Source organism: Anopheles ziemanni, chromosome 3 (genome assembly GCF_943734765.1).
Source record: "Anopheles ziemanni chromosome 3, idAnoZiCoDA_A2_x.2, whole genome shotgun sequence".
Classification (NCBI taxonomy): Eukaryota; Metazoa; Arthropoda; class Insecta; order Diptera; family Culicidae; genus Anopheles; species Anopheles ziemanni.
The window spans coordinates 28940504-28960974 of NC_080706.1; the positions used below are offsets into that span (position 1 = coordinate 28940504).

Sequence of the window (20471 nt, forward strand, 5' to 3'; positions counted from 1 at the left end):
GCGCTACCGTCACCGCGTCATAAAATCCTTAATCTTACTGTGCCATTCTGGCACCAAATGGTTCCCTTTGTTCCCCGTCTTTCTCCGGCATCTTCTTCCTTCGGGTTTTGGTAGCGAGACAAGTGGTAGATATATTTACACATTTTCATTCAAAACTTTCCCCGCGCGCGCCCGAGTGACCGGAAGCCGGCTCTATTGGGGAACTCGCTTATTTTAGAACCGGTACCATCGACCAGCATCCGCCCTTTCTGTCACACATTTACGTAAAGTAGGAGATTAACATCGCTATCATCGCATAGAGAGCACAAGAGGATGGTTTGTTTTGCTGTATGCGCTCACTGTACGGTACAGGTAAAACACATACATTACATTAGGTTTTTTTATATGTTCTATTATGACATAGGATATATTATAAATAACTAAAAATAGTACGCTGCACTTGAGCGAGTGCGCTTAGCTGCCTGGTTGGTTTTAAGTGGTATTTTTCTTCTTCTATACGACTTCTGTTGTTTCTTTAAAATATAATTTGTTTGCTGGTAGCATTATGGAATGTATCATTAGTTTTGCACAACGTACAATAAGTTAAGTAAATGGCATAAGTGTTTCGGTTCTAACCAGTTTTTTTTTGTAATTTTTTGTTTTGTTTTGTTGCAATGTTGCAATTATCTTTAGTTACTTCTTTCCATGTTTTCTATCCTTAGCTTTACATATAAGATTTCATTTCCAAACGTTCCTGCATTATCTAACGCTACTACTTGCGACGAAGTTTTGAGGGGTCAAACCGTGCATTTTAGTTGGGCCGTATCGGGTAGATGAACGTGTCGGCCTCGTCTTTCGATAGGACGTTCTTTGCGACGCACGTGTACGAGCCCATATCGGACCACCGCAGTCCGGTGATGATGAGCTCACCGGTCGGCAGGGTGCGGAAGCGCGGATCCTGCATGCTTCCGACCACATTGCCCTCCTCGTTCAGCCAGGTGATCTCGGGAAGCGGTCGGCCGACCGCCTTGCACGGCAGCACCACGGTCGTGCCCATGTTCTCGAAGAGTGTTCGGTAGTGGAGCGTAATACGGGCGCCCTTCAGGTTCTTGAACATGTGCAGCGCCGAGTCGACGGTGGGCGATGGGCGCAGCAGCGGCACGTCGGAGAAGTTACCCAGGTGGGCCACACTGTCGACGTGGTACACGACGGTGGACGAGCTGGACTCCAGGCCGGCCGTGCGACCGATGCACGTGTAGGTGGTCTGGGAGGCACGGGACGTCCGATCAATAACCAAGCGCGTCACCACGCGGGCAACCGACGTCGGAGTGTCCTCAGTAATGACGTTCACACTGACATCTTCCCACTAGAGAGGTAGAGAAAGAGAGAGAGAAAGATAACAAACATCATTGATTAGTCTAATTTATCTTCAACATTCTCTTCGATAGATGAACTTACGTCAGCTGTTTGGCCACTACCATGCACCCACTGGACAGAGGGGGTCGGCGAGCCCATCACTTCGCACTCCAGCTCGACCGTGGTGCCACGGATCTGGACAGCACGTGCCGGTGGCGCGGCCGTAACTTTCACGAACGTTGGCCGTACGTCGCGTCCCCGGACACTTTCCGACGAGGAACCAGCCGACGCCGAGAGCGTACCGTCCGTGTCCAGATCGACGGCGCGGCCAGTGGTGCCGGTGGCCGTCAGGGCGAGCAGCAGCGCCGCCGCCAGGAGCAAACGTTTGAAGCAGTTCATGACTGGGAAGAGAAAGAAAAAGGGAAAGGTGAGTTAGTGAGAGCATTAATGTTGGTTTCGGGCGCATGCTGCGTCATGTTGAGAGAAAAACGGCCCTAGCCATCGTAGCCGGCATGAGTCGGAAGAAATGAATGAACGAGCGAATGAATGAACGTTACGCGAACGAACCGACCCGAACACCTCACGTAGGGAGGGGTTGACGGATCTATTATAGGAAAAGGTGCACGTGAAGTCGCAGGCCTGCCACCAGAACAGCTGAGCTGGGCCTTTTTTTCATGCTCTTGCTCTATCGTTGCAGCGTGCGCATATATCGTGCTCTATCGCCGTCATGCTAACAAGGTGTTCGAGCAGCAGCGAGGCCTCAGGAACGAACGAAATTCCATTCGGAATTGCATCAGACAGACCGACCGCGTGTACACCTTCGTTGTAGGTAGGCAGCCATCCGGTCGTTGCTTCCCTTCCCACAAACCCTTTCTCTGTTGCAGACTGTGCTTTACGGAACAGTATCCCTCCCCGTTGGCGCGCTAATTAGAGCATAAGATGCTTTCATCACGGTCACGACGAGTTCTGCATGCCGGTCGGAGTAGAATAACCGTAGCGGATTGATGTGCATCGATAAGAGCCACGAACGTACGACACAGGCCCACGTCGAAGTAGAGAAACTGGACCAATTTATGGGTTATTTTTAGAACCAAATGCCAACCAATGCAGATAGGCTAGAAGACCCTGATAGCCAATCCAATGCCCGCGATGACGTCCACCGGACGGTTCACCCTGATTTCAATTTGGCAGACAGATCAAATCCGCTCGCTTCCGTTTGCGCTGTGTCATCTCAGCGTGCGAGTTGTGAGAGCTGTTTCCCTCCGCCTGCACACACCCCACTTACAACCGGAAACGGCACGCACGTGAAATACGCACTTCGTACGTTATCACATGAGTATGGCGCCAACTGTATCAATATTCCTCGGGCCAATCGCCGCGCTAAATGTGACATCATTGCGATCCGCGCAAGAGCCGCGCAAGAGCCGCGCGTTGTACGATAAGAACGGTTCACTTCATCGGCAAATGGGACCGAATCGAAGATAGCCGTGTGGTGAGAGCTGTGTCGTCTTGTGCTACGCTGTGCACCGTACAATCATACGGCGCTCGCGAACGAGCGGAGACAGGAAGAAATTAAATAAAAAGCGAGCTAAATTTAAGACGTTCCCTAACGTTCAACACCCCGTCGGACTGTGTCTGTCTGCCTGCCTGCCTGCCTGCCTGCAGGCAAAAGCCAAATTCCAAAGGTTAAATCGCGAGCGCAAAATGGGTGGAAGACGCGTAACGGGCGAACGACCCACATTCCTTTTCGTTTCGATTCGCCCTAACCTCAACATTGTAATGTTACTGTTTGCTGCTTTTGGACTACTCACTTTCTTCGCTTGCCACGTGAGTTGGCGCGGTTGTAAAACGGTGGAGGTTTTCTCTTCGTTTCCTTCGTTCTCTGCCTACAGCTTCCTTCGGCTGACGAAGATTGCACGTATTACGGGTTGCTGTATTCGTTGGTAGCACTAAACCACCCGCTTCTAGCCGTAGTTCCGGTTCTTACGGGCTTCTTTCCGATTGATTATCTTCTCTTCTTCGTTGCGCTTCAAACCGCGTGTCGTGGCTTCTTTCGTCGCGTAACGATATTTCTTTACACTCGGCTCTTCACGTGAGGTTTCTTTTGCTGGTTTATCTGCCGTTTCCTTTTGCTTGATTAGTTTTTCGCCAGCGCTTTTATTTGCTTCTCTTCGAGACTTCTTCTGCGCGGATCGCTGCGGGTTAGATGGTCTAGCCACTTGCTTCCTAGCTCTAACCACCACTAAACAATCAGTCCTCCCTCCCACCAAAACGATGAGGGAATGAGTTTTCGATCGTTTAACTCTGCGCCTGCTCCGGTTTCGCGCAGGAGCGAGGCTCGGTTTCACTTCGACGAGTCCGGGGACCCCGTTCGGGGATCAAGGTTGCACGGCTCGCAATCTGCACCTCCTTTCCGTCTATCCTTCGTTCCGAGCGGGAGACACTTGGACACTTCCCGCGGAACGTCTTCCGGTACTTTCCTTCCCTCTTGCTAGGCACCTCTTGTGATCGGGTAGTTCTTGCGGATAGGTTTACAACCTGCCTGCTTCGCTTCTGTTCTACACCGCCTCCTGTCGTCGGATGATCATGCACGGACAATCGATTTTTTCTCTTTTTCCTTTTCACCACTTACACGCACACGCACACTGCTTACCCACACACGAGCACACCGTATGTTATGTAACGTTCGAGTTTGTGAGGTGTTTTATCAGCACATTTAGCAACATTAACTCCGAGAGGTTCACTTTCTCGCCGGCGCTCAACATAGGGTCGAACTGGTAATCCGCCGTCGTTGCCGTGGTGCTGGCTGCCGGTACTTTAGTGCGCTTCAATTGTGCTGGACACCGTGTTGCGCTTGACGACTGTCGGTTCAAGTTTGATCGAACGCGCGCTTCACACTTTCCTTCCACGAGCGGCAAACAGCAACGCAATCTAAGTAGGCCTGTGTGATTCAGTTTGTTCTTCTCCAGCGTTCTCTCCACGAGCGGTAGTGTTGCCCAAAGCGTTGCGTTCAGTCGTAGCGTCCGGACGAAACTGACAAGATCGCCTTCCTCCAGGTAAACTCTAGTCTTCTGCTTCTACTTCTTCTAGAGCCGCGTAATTCGGATCTACCAATGGCAGCTGCAACGACACAATCGTCCCACAATGGCACCGACGATGGCGATGGAGATTGTCGTATCAGTAATAGTAGCCAGCTTGCGGGTGTTTCCTTGCAGATTCTGCGACGATGCCAACGATGAACGGTACGAGCCGAGGGCTGACATTAAACGGGGCTAGTCTGCAGATGGTTTCAATCTTCAACCAAAACCCGGCGGGACCAATCAATCAAACTGCCGACACACATACACACGGTACGTACATGTACACACCAGTGTCACCGATTGCTGACGTCAAGAGCAGTGGGTAAGGTGGCGATGTGAAGATTGCCGAGGTTGCGTGGTGGCGCTTTCTTCTCACTATCTATGACTTGCAGGAACAAAGCGTTTTCTTCCCTCAAACGCAAGGAGTGAGGGTAATCGTAGAGCAGGATCTTCAACACACGCACGACACGGGATCGATCCGCGCCTAAGTAATTAAATCCGTCCTTTGTTCACTTTCGCACCGATTCGATCAGCATCCGCTAGTAGTGGACGATGGTTCTTCTGCACTCCATGCGGCTTTTGCCTGAGACTTTTGCAGCAACGAATGGCGGCCAACAAACCGGGGAGAGATAAAGAAGGTAAGAGTAGCGTGGTAGCTTGGCTAAGGCCAGATATTTGTAGCACAATCGACCGAGGCGAGTTGTATACTGAGTCGGACCGTTTGCCGCGCCGCGGTTTATAAATCACGGGAACGTCGTCCTCTACGATCCGGCCCGAGCACGTTCGTGGAATTCATCCTCTCCACGGTGAACTCGTGGTTTCTATATTTTCTCTCGCTATCATTCGACCGCTGCACGGGGCTAGTAATCGGGCCATGTTCATCGTGTGCTATAATTCGAAAGCATGCATCGACGGGAAGTTGGATAAATCATGGCAACGTGATTAGAACCGCAGTTTTTACCTGCTAGAACGTAATCTGAAGCTTGCCCCGGAGGTTTGGTTGAATTCAATGGTGCACGCCACCGCCAGATGCATCATCAACGTCCAGTATCTGGTAAACCAGAAGTTTGAAATATTCAAACTAATTGCTAGTACCCAGGCCCTACATTATCTCCAGTTTCTAACTGATAGAACAGTCTCATAAGAAATATCAAAACTTTGATGACTAAATAAAGCTAGAAAACTGTCGACATTTTTGCAGGGATCAAGAAATTGTTGTACAAAATTCAAACAGATATAAAGTCAGAAGTCACGTTAATTTTTGCCAAAACAAGTATAAGGCGCCTAATATTGGATTACTTCGCGACTTTAGTACAATGCGGCTTCTCCATCCGCATGGTCTGATTTTTCCATCTCTTGCGAACATTTTCCACGTGCTTCGCAAGCTTTCTGGTAACCATGCCGGGAAAAAAAGCGTGGTGCTTCAATCGAGGGGATCCAAAGCAAATTCGGCGAAGGGGAAAAAGCACTAGCACACACGTCTGATAGAAGGCAAACGATCGGCGTGGATCGTGGGGAGAGGAGCATGATCAGAAACCATTAGCACCGTTTGGCTTGCCTTTCGTCGTTACATAAAATTGCTTCAACTGGCGGGGGCTCGTCATTCGCTCGGACCCGACTTCCCGGCTTGACGGTTGGGCTTGAAACAGATTGGAGCCGCGTGGAAGCTGTTGCTTGCCCGGCCACATCCATCGCTCGCCCCTCCTAACGCCACGCATGCCGCGCCTGTACACGTCGAGGGGGGATCGTACGATGTTTCTAGGGCTGCCTCTTAAATCCACATCCCTTCACCCCATCACCGCGACGAAGCGGTACCGTGAAGCTAGCCACGGATCCGTTAGCTTGTCCATTACTACCACCTCTTGCTTCGGTATCTCCCCCGCCACCACGGTTTCCGTTCGTGGTACGCTCTTGACCGAAGTGACACTCAAACATTTACACGCTTGGTCTAACCCGTGGCCTGGGTCCAGCTCAGCGAAGTGCACGGCGCTCGGCAGTGGTGCATACGGTGTGTAAAGGGCCCAGTCACGAGACCGTCACCGTGAGATGAACGTGCATAGCTTGAAGCAAGAAAAAAAAACGATTCTGTCCCCCATCAACACACACACAGCCCGGGCGGAATTCAAACCAGTATCGCGGGTGGAAGTGGTGGGTTAGTGACTAAAGACCGTTAATTAAAATTAATCACTACAAATCGGCCATTTCCACCCAAACGCAATTGACCAACCGGGTATCGGACGCGTTTGACACACCTTTTTTTTCCTGTGTTTTTTTTTGTCGCCTTATATCTTGGGAGCAAATGAGTGGGAGGGGTGGTCAAAGGGAGGCTGGACCATTTACTGCATTCGTAGGTGCAGTGCAATATGTCACCATTGCAGAGACCGTAGATGAAATATATATATAGCTAGGGAACTTTTGGCGATCTCTGGTCGGGAGGATTTGACGGGAGCGGTGAATCAGCTGAGTTGCCGAACGCTCACCACCGGTCCGTGTCAAGTAGAGGTGAAATGTGATTTTCACGTGATTTTTCACGCCTCCCCATTTTCCGAGCAACGCTCGAACGTGGGACGTTTTTGGCTCGTGTCTTCCGAGGCGGCTCGTCACTTTTGGATAACATCTACGCCGTAACCGACGGCAGAGGGCAGTCCACGGTCCAAGTACTATTAATAAAGTCATCGTTACACAAATTTACAGCAAAAGGCCTTGGGCCACTGCTTGACTGACAGACTGCCAAAAATAAAGAATTAACACCAGCCCGCCCTGACGGAAGCGTAACCCTAAGGCTCAACCACTGTCACGTTCACCTCCACCTCCTCCTGGTCCTTTGCACAACGCAACGCTCTTCTTCCTATCGAGGACTTAACGGATGGCAGCCGAGTTTTTCGACACTGACAGCTGGCCGCGAATCAGCAGATCACGATATTCTGGGAATTCCGGAAACTTTCCACTGTTAATGGAATCGGCCAGCTATCATAACGGCTCTCCCCGGGGTGGGTAGTTTCCACTGCAAATGTTATGCTTTGTCTATTACGCATCGAACGGGGTGTGTTGTTGCTGCTGCTGCTACTGATTAAACTGAACAACGTTAAGAGTAACAATTATCATTTACGCAGCAGGTGGAACAAGTATATGGCATACATCAAACGTGGTAAGACATTGCGACAGAGCACACCAATTAGTTGAACGAACTCTACTGACAGTATCAAGGTCCCGTACCCTGTCTACCTTGAATTTCAATTCTGCCAAACATGACATTTATGTGTTGTATAACATAGCACTATAATATGCTAACATCTGCTTTTTATTTCTCCGATGGTTTATCTTTAAGACAAACAAATCTGCTGCTAGTTTCGAATTCTGACATTAAAGGGGTGTGTTAGAAAGGATGAGCTCTATTGAACTCTAGCTTTGAAATGGATTAGAAATATATTCTGCTTAGAGATGGGTGTTTATGTTTTTGTTGGGGAACAAACCGTTGAAATGTAATATCTTGTAATAACTTCCACCGTAGTTTTTACTGAATAATTCAATGTTTCTTCCATTCCACGTGTTTTGCCCACTTTCCTGACCAGGGGACTTTCTGCCAAGGAATTCCTTGCAACCATTGCGGTGAGTTTCGTCATCCAAAAGCGATCCACCGGCGTGTACGGGAGGCCGAATTCCTAAAACGCAAACGGCACTCGGGCACACACAAAGTTTCCCATATCAGCGTAAAAAAGGCACGTACCCGGCCCCGGACAAGCCATCGGAAACTTCAACCGGGGGTAAAAACCCCAGGAGACTGAAGAAAGAGGAGGACGAGCAGGAACAGAAGAGGTAGAAAAAAAACTATAACATTCCTTGGCAGCAGGCACTGGAGGTGGCGTCAGGCCCGAGGCAACTCCAGACGGCGCCCGGAGGCGCGGGCAATGTCGCAGCAAACACCCGGCAGGCTTTTTGTTTACCTTCCCCGAAGAAAATCGGTTCCAGCGGTGTAAAAATGGACTGTTACTCAAATCGAATCGGTGCTCCGTCAGCGTTACGGCGTAAGATATGCTGATACGGCGATATTCTTACCCAACGGCGGCCGACGGGGCCGTTATCACCGCCCTGGCTCTCGGCTCGCACCGGCCAAACCCGTGTGTGCCTTTTCTCAATCCCAAAGTGTGGGATCCCTTCCGGGAACCGAATTTCCTCGAATGCGTCTTACGTACCTGCGTGCGGTGCGAGATATTGAGTATATGGACGGTCCTGCACATGGCGCGTGTATGCTCGTGTTTCTTCTTCTTCTTCTTTACACCTCTCCTCCCCGAGACCATTGTCCTGCAGACGCAGCGTTTTTTTTTCGTTCGATCAATCATCCCCTAACGCCGCGCCCTCAGTTATCACTGTCCAACGGGTATCTGCTTCCCTCTCCTGCGAGGTCCCTTATCGCCCATATCGTAACCTTAATTTGCAATGAAATTGCCGTCCATCGTGTCGTTGATCTTATCGTCTTCGTGACAGGAATGAAATGTAGAATAGAAGCAAACCGCCGCCATATCAAATCACGCCTCCTTACGCTGAAAATGGCGTTTTGAAATCAAATTCTCTCACCTGTAGTACCTCACGCCCGCCCTGGTATCGATGGGACCTCGACTTCAAATTACTCTAGGTTGTACGCTTTTGAATGAGCAACGAATTGAAACCATTCTTTGCACACATAGCAGAGCGTCCGTACAGTGGCAATCAATTACATTCACCGCGAATGATGATGGTGACGTTAGCACTCACGATCGCCGCCGTTCACATGAAACGTGATCATCATCCATCTTTGCGAGCACGTCGGCCCGGCTGGAGCGGGATATGGCTGGTTCAAGCTGGACCAAACTCGAAACCGGCATTATACAATCCTTCGGCGGCGGATGCGAATCCCCCTGATCGATGGAGAGCGCTGGGAGTGGGCGGCTGCCATGATGCCATCGGAGGTCAGAACCTTCCGCAGAGGCTCGCATTTGAGTGTATTTAAAAAGATTGAATTTATTTTATTTCACGAACCCTCGCGCCGGGAAAGTGAAGCGAATAATTACATTGGAAAATATGTTCGTTGAAAAAACTTGTCCAACCGCTTTTATCGAAAAAAAAAACCATGGAGGCAGAGTTTACAAATCTCACTTGACCGACATAAGCCCCCGAAAAAGCCCCGAACCGTTGGCGATGACAGTTCATTTATCATCTTCAATATGCAAAAGGGCGACGCGGTTGAAATGCGATGGTCCTGGATAGTTGGCACATGCTCGACGACCACGGCGACTACATATAAGGATACAGGCTTCTGCACAGATGCCTTCAGTTGCCAGGTCCGGCACAGATTCAATTTGTTGCTAAGTGAATGAACGGACGCGGCGTGCCGGTAGGAGGGAGGCATGCCGACGGCAACGCTTAATCCGTGCCCATCACTGTACGAATCTCGCGAATCTCCTTTCGAAATTCGCCCCGCCGTAGGCTTTTTTGTTCTTTTGTAAACCGTTTTGCTCATAAAACCCGCTCCAAACTCGCCAACTAATGAGTTATCTTGTGAGTTCTGGAAGCTTCCGACGCCATCCCCGGGAGGACGCACGTTAGAAGAAAGTGAAGGAAGTGTGGTCTCTGAGAACTCTCGTTCGCTTTTGGATTTTAAGATGGATGATAGGCCACTCGGGCCGCCACAGTGGGCTTCGGGTTGTCGTCGAATGGATGAGCTTCACCAGTGACTTGACACATTTGCAGTACAATGCCATCTAACAAAAAAAAAAAAAACAACAACAAAATAGAAACGTGGACTGGAAGAGGCAAAAACATACTGGGGGTAGTATAATTAAAGACATGTGAAACGTATCGCGTGATCTGGTCCGGGAAGTGGCCAAGGTACACCCGCGGTCGCCTGATCCCGTGGAGTGGACGATCAGCAAAAGCTCGATGATGATGAAGCCGATGATGCCGCTGTAATCTGTTTTTCAGGTTGCCCTTAATCTTAAGCCTCCAGGCGAACTTTTTTTTCCCGCGGATTAAATAACCAACGTCTTTGGTGGGTAAAACGAGTAGTTCAGGTTTGTGATTTGTGTCTTCAACTTACGGGTGGATTATAAAAATAATTACCCTTATCACGGTGGCAAGTAATTCGATAAATTATCAGCCAGTTTTTTCAACACTTTCAAGTACCCCCCTCACCGTCAAAATCAAACTCCAAAAACTTGCCATAAAAGATATTCGAAAATAAAATTGAATCAAATAGTCCCATCCAGCCTGTGCAGCCGCTCATGGGAAACCCCATCGGTTTTGGTCGTTCGTTTGCATCGGAAATTAATTGAAAATCTACGTTTCCCTTATCAGCCTATTTGTGGCCGATAAGCTGATAAGCGATAACGCTGATGGTGGGCGATGATGATCGGCATGATCGGCTCAACGGAATTAACCTTTTGCCTCGCCGATCTAATCTTTATGACGGAACCATCTCGGTATGCCATTAAAAGTAGTATCTACCGAATGGGAAGGGATCAATCAATCACAGCAGGCATTGGTCGTAAAATGGAGAAATGTAATGTCACTCACCTAAGCGGAACGGATTGGAGTTTTGCACACATACCAGTACACTGATTCGTGCGATTCGAGAATCCACAAAGCCCAGTATTGGAAAGTTTTTGATAGCGGGCAATTGACAATTTCTTTTTTACCAATGGAATTTGAACAGTCCACTCTATTCTAGACGTTTCGTTCGATGAAGGTTCATCATAATAGTGGGAGTAAAGTAAAAGTAAAGTCGTTTCGATCGTTGTTTGAAACATGGTATTTGCTAGCAAAACGGTTCCATCGATTCTATTATATTGGTTTTCTAATGATCTTCTGAGTTCTAATTGAAATAATTAATTTAAAATTGTTTGAATATATTTAACACAAAATTGTATCGTACAAATCCCATTAGATACAATCGTAGGAAATTTTGTTTTAATTCGTACAACCGCATTGACCTGTTTCCTCTCCATACACATCATATTTAGTTAGGCGAATGGCGAATCGTATTCTCCCAACACCCGAATCCGATAACATTATTACGGGTTTAAAAGAAAGTAAGAAGTAGATCTCATGGACAGGACCTTCTATGGTTTATTTAATCCAAGCTAGGACCTCAAATTTACCTTTAGAACCCTTCATCTATTTGAACCAGATGAATGTTGCAAAAAGGATAAGATATAGATTGTATTTTAAAGATTTTTGAGATCTTTTATTAAATTAATTTAGTTGTTGTATTGTGAAACAGGAACAGCTTTTAACAGCTTAGTTTGATATTTAACTTCACCAAATTTTAGGTTGTTTTTATAAAGTTGTTAGACCTTATGTACTTTACATTCATAGCAATCATGACATTTTTTTAACAAGAAGTTGAAGAAGACTACTGTACCTCTCTTGTGGTGAAGTTTCGATTTCAGAAAGTAACAAAAAGCATTGAAAACCGACGGAACACGCCAGGAGGTAGCGTTCCGGGGTTGATGCACGGGGTCGGGAGGCTGCGGCGAGCCCGTGATCGTTAAGACCCTAGCAACAGTGCGCACACGATTGGCATCGCGGAATCATTCCCCCCTCCTCTTCCCACCCACCTGGAGCAACCCACTGCCTTTCGCAACCGTCATTCCAGGCAGGCGATCGGGCGACTCTCTGCTGTGTGTCACATACAGGTTTTCATCCGATATCTGTCATGTACTATTAATTTCATGGCTCGTATGCGTGTGTGTGTGTGTGTGTGTATGCGCGTTAGGCTTCACGATCGACCGCGAAAACCGCGTCCGAGCTTCAACAGGCAACGGAGAAGAAGTAGAAGAAGAAGGGGGAAGCACGCGAGATTTAAACGATCGCGGAGCAGCACTTCCGCCGCCCGCGAGTGGCTACCGGTTGGCCTCCCCCCTCGTTGGAACGAAGATCGCTCGCTGTAGACACGGTGGAGCCACTCGTAGGGTGGTGGTTTTATCTCTCTCTCCTTTTCGTCTCTTTTACCCTGCCACCCCCCACCTCTTTTCCTTCGCGCGAGATTCGCTCTGACGCAACCGTCCGGCGAACGAGGCGAAAAAGGTTGGCCCGACGCGGACCGGATCGACGCCAGCAACCTCTTCACCATGCACCAGGCAGCATCGCGCAGCTAATGAAGATCGCGTCCCTAGATCGCGGATCTTGACAGGGTGAAGTTCATTTTCCCTTTAATGCCACTGGGCGCGCGCGTTATAGCTGTCGTGATTTGATGTCATTCGGAATTGGCAACCGTTCGTCCCGGCCGTCCGACGTGGATCCCGACGTACTTATATCCCGGGCCCCGGGTGGCAAGCCGGCACGGAACCTTTACCAACCACGCTGACGTCAATGGCCGCACCAGCGACGACTTTTCTATGGCATTTTCTTGATAATTTATTATTCACGAACCGCCATTAACCGCCGGCGGCCAATTATGAGTGCCGGCCGGGATCGGTTGCGTCCCATGGGCTGGCATGGCCGTTCTCCGAGGAGTGTCCCCTAGCTACCGCGTGTGGTCTCTGTGTGGGATTGGAAGTGCACGATTGCAATTGCGATGGAAATGGAGGAACCCATCGAACGGCGTTTATTTCCCTAGCCTTATCGGGGTTTAACCGGGTTACGATCGAAAATTTCCCATCGTGAGCAACATTTTCGGACAAGACCGATTCTCCGTCCCACGGGAAGGGAGCTCACCGCAATAATGCCTTCAGGTCTCGATCCGGGGCAGGTCGACGTGCGCCAGTACACGTACACTTCTGCGCTATATAGTGCAGTACCTCCTTCACGTACGCGACTGCAACTGCTGCAACGAGACCAGTTTGCTTCCGCAGCCTGCCACAGCATCCCGCTGCCCCCTTTCCACACACACACACACACACACATGCGCGACCTACCATAGGGGGCAGATATCAAGGTCAAAGTAACTATAAAAATGACATATTACACTCAGCTGTTCGTCATGTGCTTGTCAAGCGGGTCGCCGCGGCTCTGTATGCCGGCGCGTTTGGCAATGTGCCCTGTGGGATGCCACTACAACTGCGGCAAGATGCATCCGTCTCAATCGAAACGGTTTCGGCCAATGTACACGTCAAGATGTCAATCAGAATTAGCGTCCACTGGCACATTACCGGGACCGTTGGATCGGCGATATCAGTGAACGGACTTGGCAGCACGTGTTCTCCCTGTCTATTGACCTCTGAGACTTAAAAATGACGTCAAATGGTATTCTTAGTTATATCATACTTATAGGAGTTCCTACGTTCGGTTGTGATGCCGATGAGCAGATCTTCAACCCAACGTCTGAGTTTCTAGATTCTACCAAACCTAGCCAGCTCGGGCATTTCCGTACTTCCCAGATAAAGCTAGAGCTCGCCTCGGTTCCAAGGTGATCGTTATCGCACGCACATTTAGCCTCGTCCTGCAGAACTCGCCCCAAATGAAGGTGTAAAAGAAGAAGGTTGCGGGAAAAGAAGTTTATTGATCTCCGCAGAGCCCAGGTCGACTGTTCGTGGCCGGCGCGAAACCAGTTCAATGATAAATGGGCTGGAATTTCCGTTTCACCTTCCGCTACCTTTGCTACGGACCTTTGTAGATGAACCGAAGTTGGAGATGATAATGATTTCGGAACGTTTTGGGAGACGGAAACACCGGGCGATGAGTCATATGTAGTGGGCTCCATCTCTCTTTTTCTCCTAATTTTGGCATCGTTTCTTTTGGAGCCTTCGCCATGGGCAGTGAAAGTGGTCCACGTGGCGCACGGTTTTGGGTCTGTGGAAGCACCGCAACCGGCAGTGAAGGGATTTTTTTTTTTTTTGTAAGAAATATTTTCATCTTTATTAAATCATTTTTATTTAGCCTAAATGGGCGAATTTGTATGTCAAAAAACACAAAGATTCAGTAAAAAATCAATTTTGGAAGAAGACTAGACGAAAAAGAAAAACGATCGCAATGATTAGTTATGGCGATCGTTCACTTTCGCATGCAAATCAAGTCGTGCCAATATGGTGTCTCAATTTGAACTACTGCCCGAGAAAAGCCGCCAAAGGACCGGGGCTCGATTGACTCGCGTCAAGCCGTTGATTGATAGCTAATGGTGCGGCATCACTCTAGATCGAATTCCGAAGGGACGTCGTTCTACTACTGTGAGCCCATTCTACCCGACCGTTGTCACGTAGGCCATGTCAAAGGCCGTTGAAAACGAAAGGAGGCATTTCCATGGGCCGCGGCGAGAAAGAAGGGTAGGAGTACGTACACACGGGGGTCGGTGAAATTATCATGTCAACGGTCGACCACATATCCGCGCGATCCGTTGGAGCTGGGGAATCCCATGCCACCCGCTTCCTCCACCATTCGAGGGGGAATTCTAGTTTTGCCAGCTGGTGCCGGACAGCACTGGTTCCGAGAAGGCTAGTTAGTAGGCAGCACGGACCGGTTAGCCGGGGCGTAATTGGTCTATTAAGTACGGACACTTTTTTTTTTTAAATCTCGCGCAATGTCCACCCGGCGTTGCACCGTGTGACACCTTAACGACAGTCGTAATACCTTATGATGGCGTTTAATTTGATGAATCACTAGTGGCCTCCGGCGTTTGCAGTTTAATCATTGGAGTGGAGCCGATCAATGGGGCCGATCTGATCTGATGCCATACAGAGTGTGTTCTGTGAAATCAATCTCGTAGAACGGTGACTGGTCACCAGACTTGCACACGAGCCAGTTACTAACGTCAAACACTCTTACTCCCGCACGGAAAGATTGCGGACTTCCGATAAATGATTGTTGGACAATTATAGCCCTTTAAGGGGAAATTACTAAACAGCTAACCAATGTGGGTGTCGTTGATGTAGCCTCTCGAACAATTTAAACCACGTGTTGCAACACCCTACCCGCGTGGGAGAAAAAGCGCATAGTAATGTTACAGTACAAAGAGGCGGCCCTCTAACATCGGTAGCTTCTAGATGTGAAGAAATAAATGGTGACAGAGAGTATTTCGCATCAATCAAACGACAGGTTCGGGAAGCTGCTACAATGGTTCCCGTAAAACATTATCTCCAATGGCGTACTGATAACTCCCGCCCGGGAGCGTCCTTGTGGAACATATCTTATGATACGGAACTTTCAATGGAGCTGCGTATCAGAGAGTACTATAGGTAGAATTATGTGTACTGTGACGTTAGGTAAATGGTGTGTAATGACCCATTCACTTGCTCACCGTACACGCGCGATCACGATGTAAAACTAGCTGAACAAGCATTTTTGTTGCCTATGTTAGGGGGAAACTCCAAGGTAAACTATTTCCCCGGCCACAATTTTTCCACTTTGTTTTCTGATGCAATATGCTTCAACTTTTTCGTTCGTTGGGAAACCACACGTTCTTGATGGGAAGTTCAAACTGGGAACCAAGTTGGGTCTTATGAAAAATAATTTTAGAAATCTTGAATCACAATCCTGTCTACTTCGAGCAATAGAATCACGCCTATGACGATGTTTGAGCATAAGGTAAGAAACACATATTACCATCCATCCTCGATCGAGCCAAAGCGCCAATCCAAGTCACACAAAACACACCGGCCAGGCGATAAGAGACCCGTAACGATACGTAACGAAAAGTGTAACTACAAAGTTGAATGGTTGCCCGACCGACCGACCGTAACGGTCGTTGGTTGTTTTGCATTTCAAAGTTCAACATCATTTTGATAGAAAAGATGAAAAAAACGGCTGCTACCATCGACAACACTTAAGTTCGTAAATAGAACATAGAAGCCGCAGCAGCATCCCGCCGCTTTGGCTTTGCCCTCTCCCCGTTTCGGCGGGCCGGATTCGAATGAATGACCTGGCTGGAGCGGAAACCGTCTCGCTGATAACAGGACGGACGTGCCCGTGAAGAAACATCAGCAGGTTTACCGCCCCGCGATAAAGCCCTCCCCGACGCACGCGATGATCACGAGACGGAAAAATGGGCGTCGTAAGGAAAGATAATCGGAACTCACGTGAACCATCCATAACAACGTTTTTGTATTGACGTTACCGATCGGAGGAAGCGGCTACTACCTGGTAGTAGCGCCGGTTAGCTGAGTAGATCGAGCGACCACTGTACCCGGTACACACGGTTTTGGTGAACTGAACACTGCGCGGTCCGTTTTTATATAGGCAACACCTATCCAGTGGCAGGACGATAAAGCCCGCCGTAAATGGTTCATGCCGGTAATTCACACTGAGCACCGGCTATGCTATGTACTTAATGCGGAAATCTCTTCTCACTGCAGCATATTTGCAGCTTCGGTCAACATGTCTTAAGTCGTCTGCCATGTGTGGTAAACACTTTTGCCTGCTGTGAAGCACTGGTGGATTACCAACCGTCCACATTCGAGCTACGACTGATAACATTGCTCTTCAACTTGTAAGCCCGACAATCATAACATGTTGCATTGTGCTTCGCATGTACCACTTTGTGCAACCTGTTGCTAATGAATTATCCTTTCCCATAAATCGTACCCGTTAATCCTGTTCGTAAGCCACACTCGCCAGCAAAAACATTTTTAATTGAAAGCCTCATGCAGATAGTTTGTACTATCAACACTAAAGAAGAAGGAAAAATCTATCAACCTTTATAGTTAAGAGCAAACAGACAAAGGTAAAATCTATATTAAGTTATTGGCTACTGGTAACTCTTAAGAATTTAAGAACGATACACATATGTTTGTGCCTCATATTTAGCGAAATAAGGTTTAACAAACTGACATCACTCATGCGCGAAATGGCTACCGAAAATCACTGCCCTTGTTTATTTTTCTTTCCACTCTTAGCCCTCGATCAATCAAATCAAAACACACAACGTCCATAGCATCCTTACCTGTTGAACAGTTGATATTGTTTATCCCAAAGTAGCTTAACACTCGAGTAATCAATCAAAAACACGTGTTCGTGGCAACCGCGCACTACACTACGACGATTCGCTTCCGATTCGAACAAGTGTCTGTATCCAACCGCCTTTACCGAACGTTTCCTAGAACACTCCGAAGGACACCAATCGAATCACAAGTGTCCTGCCTGGCAATTACGACCAACGAACAGTTCGTTGCAATACAGTTGTTCCGTCCCGGTACGGTTTCCTTCTCAAACTGACACCCAAACTCTCCAGCTTCACCGGAATTATAAGACGATCAGATCGTTGCGGCTATCAACACACGATTAAATATCTGCCTCCAGCGTTAGTGCCTTTTATAATCCTTGATGAAAATGTATACAGTATCCAAACGGTTGGGGCCCGGTTTGGGGAAAACGGGAGAGAGAGCGAGAGAGAAAGAGAGCGCATGTTACTTGCGATTGGTCATTTAATTTCATGGAGAATAACTAAGATGCTGAACGCGCAGGAAAGTACACGGGATGGAATAAAACTAGGGCTACCTTTTTTTCATTGCTCTCGCTGCTCAGTTTTGTGTATTTTTTTTTATCTAATGCAGTAGCGCGGACTGAGCGGCCGCGGGGAGCCCCGAGCTCGGCAAGGGCCCCGATCCCCTAAAGTTCAAGGTCAATTTATACTTAAAAAATATTCTGTAGAATTCATCAACTTCGGGGGTCCGCGACAGCCGAGCGGTAGTGCCGGTTAGAAAATCGGTCCATGAGCGCCGGGGCTCACCACCTCGACGGCGTGTGTTCGAATCCCAACTGAGACCGGACCCCCTCCCCTGTACGAGAGGACTGACGATCCACGTACAAAAGGGAAACAAGTCTCGTAAGCCCTTAACGGGCAGGCATGACCACCAAGGTCGTTACGCCAAGAAGAAGAAGAAGAAGAAGAACTCATCAACCTTTGCAATGCTAATAAATTGGAACGTGATCAGTCTTACAATAATGGGTAATTTTACTGTTACTGATAATGCTAAGACTGATAATGACTTGTAAGAATGACCATGACCAACGTCACTTGTCAGGTGAAGGTGGATTGAAAACTCTCAAGTTCCTTTGCTACCACCAAGGGACTGCGCCAAGGGGATGGGCTTGCCTGCATACTCTTCAACCTAGCGCTAGAGAGGGCCATCCGAGACTCGGAGGTGGAAACTTCGGGGACCATCTTCTATAAGTCAATCCAGATCCTGGCATACGCTGATGATATTGATATTATTGGTAGAAGACTCTCCTACGTAGCAGAAGCATACCAATGGATCGAGCAATCGGCGAATAACCTCGGACTGCAGATAAACGAGGGAAAAACGAAGATGGTGGTGGCACCATCAGCGGCCCTGCCAACAATTGCCGAAAGCCTACGCGGGGGTGACGTACAAGTAGGTGAACGCACTTTTGAAGTCGTCCAAAATTTCACCTATCTTGGGTTAAAGGTCAGCACCGACTTCAACATTGAGGATGAAATTCGCGCTAGGGTGCTGGCAGCCAACCGGCCATATTACAGTCTGAGAAATCTCTTCTACTCACGATACCTGTCAAGACAGTCGAAACTAGGACTATACCGAACATACATAGTACCAGTGCTCACATACGCCTCCGAGACATGGACTCTGTCCAAATCTGACGAAACCCTCTTAGCCGTGTTCGAGAGGAAGATGCTCAGGAGGATTTTTGGCCCCGTATGTGAGGAGGGACAATGGAGGATCCATTATAACGACGAGCTCTACGAGCTGTACTGACCTTACTGTCGTACAGCGAATTAAACTCGCCAAGCTCCGGTGGGCTGGCCATGTCATTAGAATGGCACCGGACGACCCAGCCCGTAAAGTCCTTTTAGGCTGTCCCCAAGGACAGAGGAGGCGTGGTAGGCCTAAATTGAGGTGGAAGGATGGCGTAGACGAAGCCGTCAATAAAGCCGGGATACGGAATTGAACCAACGTGGCGAGCGACCGTGAGCGGTTTCGGATGGAGCTTCGTCAGGCCAAGACCGCTCAGCGGTTGTAGCGCCACATAAGTAAGTAAGTAAGTAAGTAAGATAATGCTAAGATCCATAACGAAATATGGATCGGAGGCGTATGTGAGCACTGGTACTATGTATGTTCGGTATAGTCCCAGCTTCGACTGTCTTGACAGGTATCGTGAAAATTATTAAATGTACATAGAAAATGCAAAAATATTTATAATGAAATATATTTTTATACTATCTGCAAATAGGCAAAGCAATTTCTAGATTTCGCCAAACCATCATGTACTTAAAAGCAAAAATGAGAGCCGTGTGTGGTACACTCTAAGCACAATAGAGGTGAAAGAAGCCACCCGGCTCAAAACCTCTATAAACCATACATACTACTACTACTCTAAGCACAAAATGTGTCTGTCCAAGTCCAAGTTAACATACAAATTCTTATCGAATGAAACATGCTACGATAATTAGTGCTTGCCTGAGAGTCAGTAGGCGTTTGAACTCGGGTTTAAGGAACAGAACACAGAAAGTGCAAATAAAAAACCGCGGTAGTACTACTTTTATTCAGCCTCCTGTAGGCAAAACGGACTAAAGATCTAAGAGAGCAGTTAGACAAGGACCGACATCTAAGGAAGCCAGCGTGAGTTGGATACGGGCGGAGAAGACAGAGAAGACAGCAAGAAACAATATGAAAAAAGGTAAATTGGTACAGTGAGCGAAAGGGGGTTGTAACCGAGAAGTAAAAAGAGAGCGAGAATCCATACCAAACCGTGAAACGGATGGGGAAGGAGGAGGATGAATAGAAAGGAGGCTGGGGAAAACTCTTCTGTTCAATTCGCGGAAACCCTTGGGGCCATAGATATCCTTGCCTTTGCACGAAAGTCAAAGTACAGTTCCATTTTGGAAGCAGTTTTTGTTCGATGATTTCCTAGCTTATACAAAGTGAATATGTTTCACAGTAAATGGTAGGTTACTTGCCACGTAAAATATTATTTTGTCGTATTCTATCGTAAATTAGTTTGCTTAGTTTTTAAAGGATAATAGAAGTTTGTTTCTTATCAAGTTTATATGCCTCCCTTCTCAAACTGAATATTTTTATTAATAAACTTTTATGTAGTTATTGGATGTCGGGTGATTTCCTTCTATTTTTAATTGACATTTTTTGTTTTTGGAAGCCGTAAAAATTTAATACT

At 48.0% G+C, this 20471-nt stretch overlaps 1 protein-coding gene across 1 annotated transcript; it reads right to left on the reverse strand.

Moving 5' to 3' along the window:
* Positions 1-756: 756 nt before the first annotated feature.
* LOC131284485 (neural/ectodermal development factor IMP-L2) lies at positions 757-19106 on the reverse strand. The gene is made up of 3 exons (XM_058313344.1): positions 19061-19106; positions 1438-1736; positions 757-1345 (listed from the first exon to the last, which is right to left on the reverse strand). The coding sequence occupies exons 1-3, from the start codon at positions 19104-19106 to the stop codon at positions 791-793; spliced, it is 900 nt and encodes a 299-aa protein (XP_058169327.1). The 3' UTR covers positions 757-790.
* Positions 19107-20471: the final 1365 nt, after the last annotated feature.

Coding starts and splice junctions, on each gene's coding strand:
- LOC131284485 (XM_058313344.1), bottom strand. CDS start 19,106: ATGGCCAGCCCACCGGAGCTTGGCGAGTTTAATTCGCTGTACGACA. Junction 1,737..19,060: donor GTTTAATTCGCTGTACGACA/GTAAGGTCAGTA, acceptor TTCTCTTCCCAG/TCATGAACTGCTTCAAACGT. Junction 1,346..1,437: donor GTAGTGGCCAAACAGCTGAC/GTAAGTTCATCT, acceptor CTACCTCTCTAG/TGGGAAGATGTCAGTGTGAA.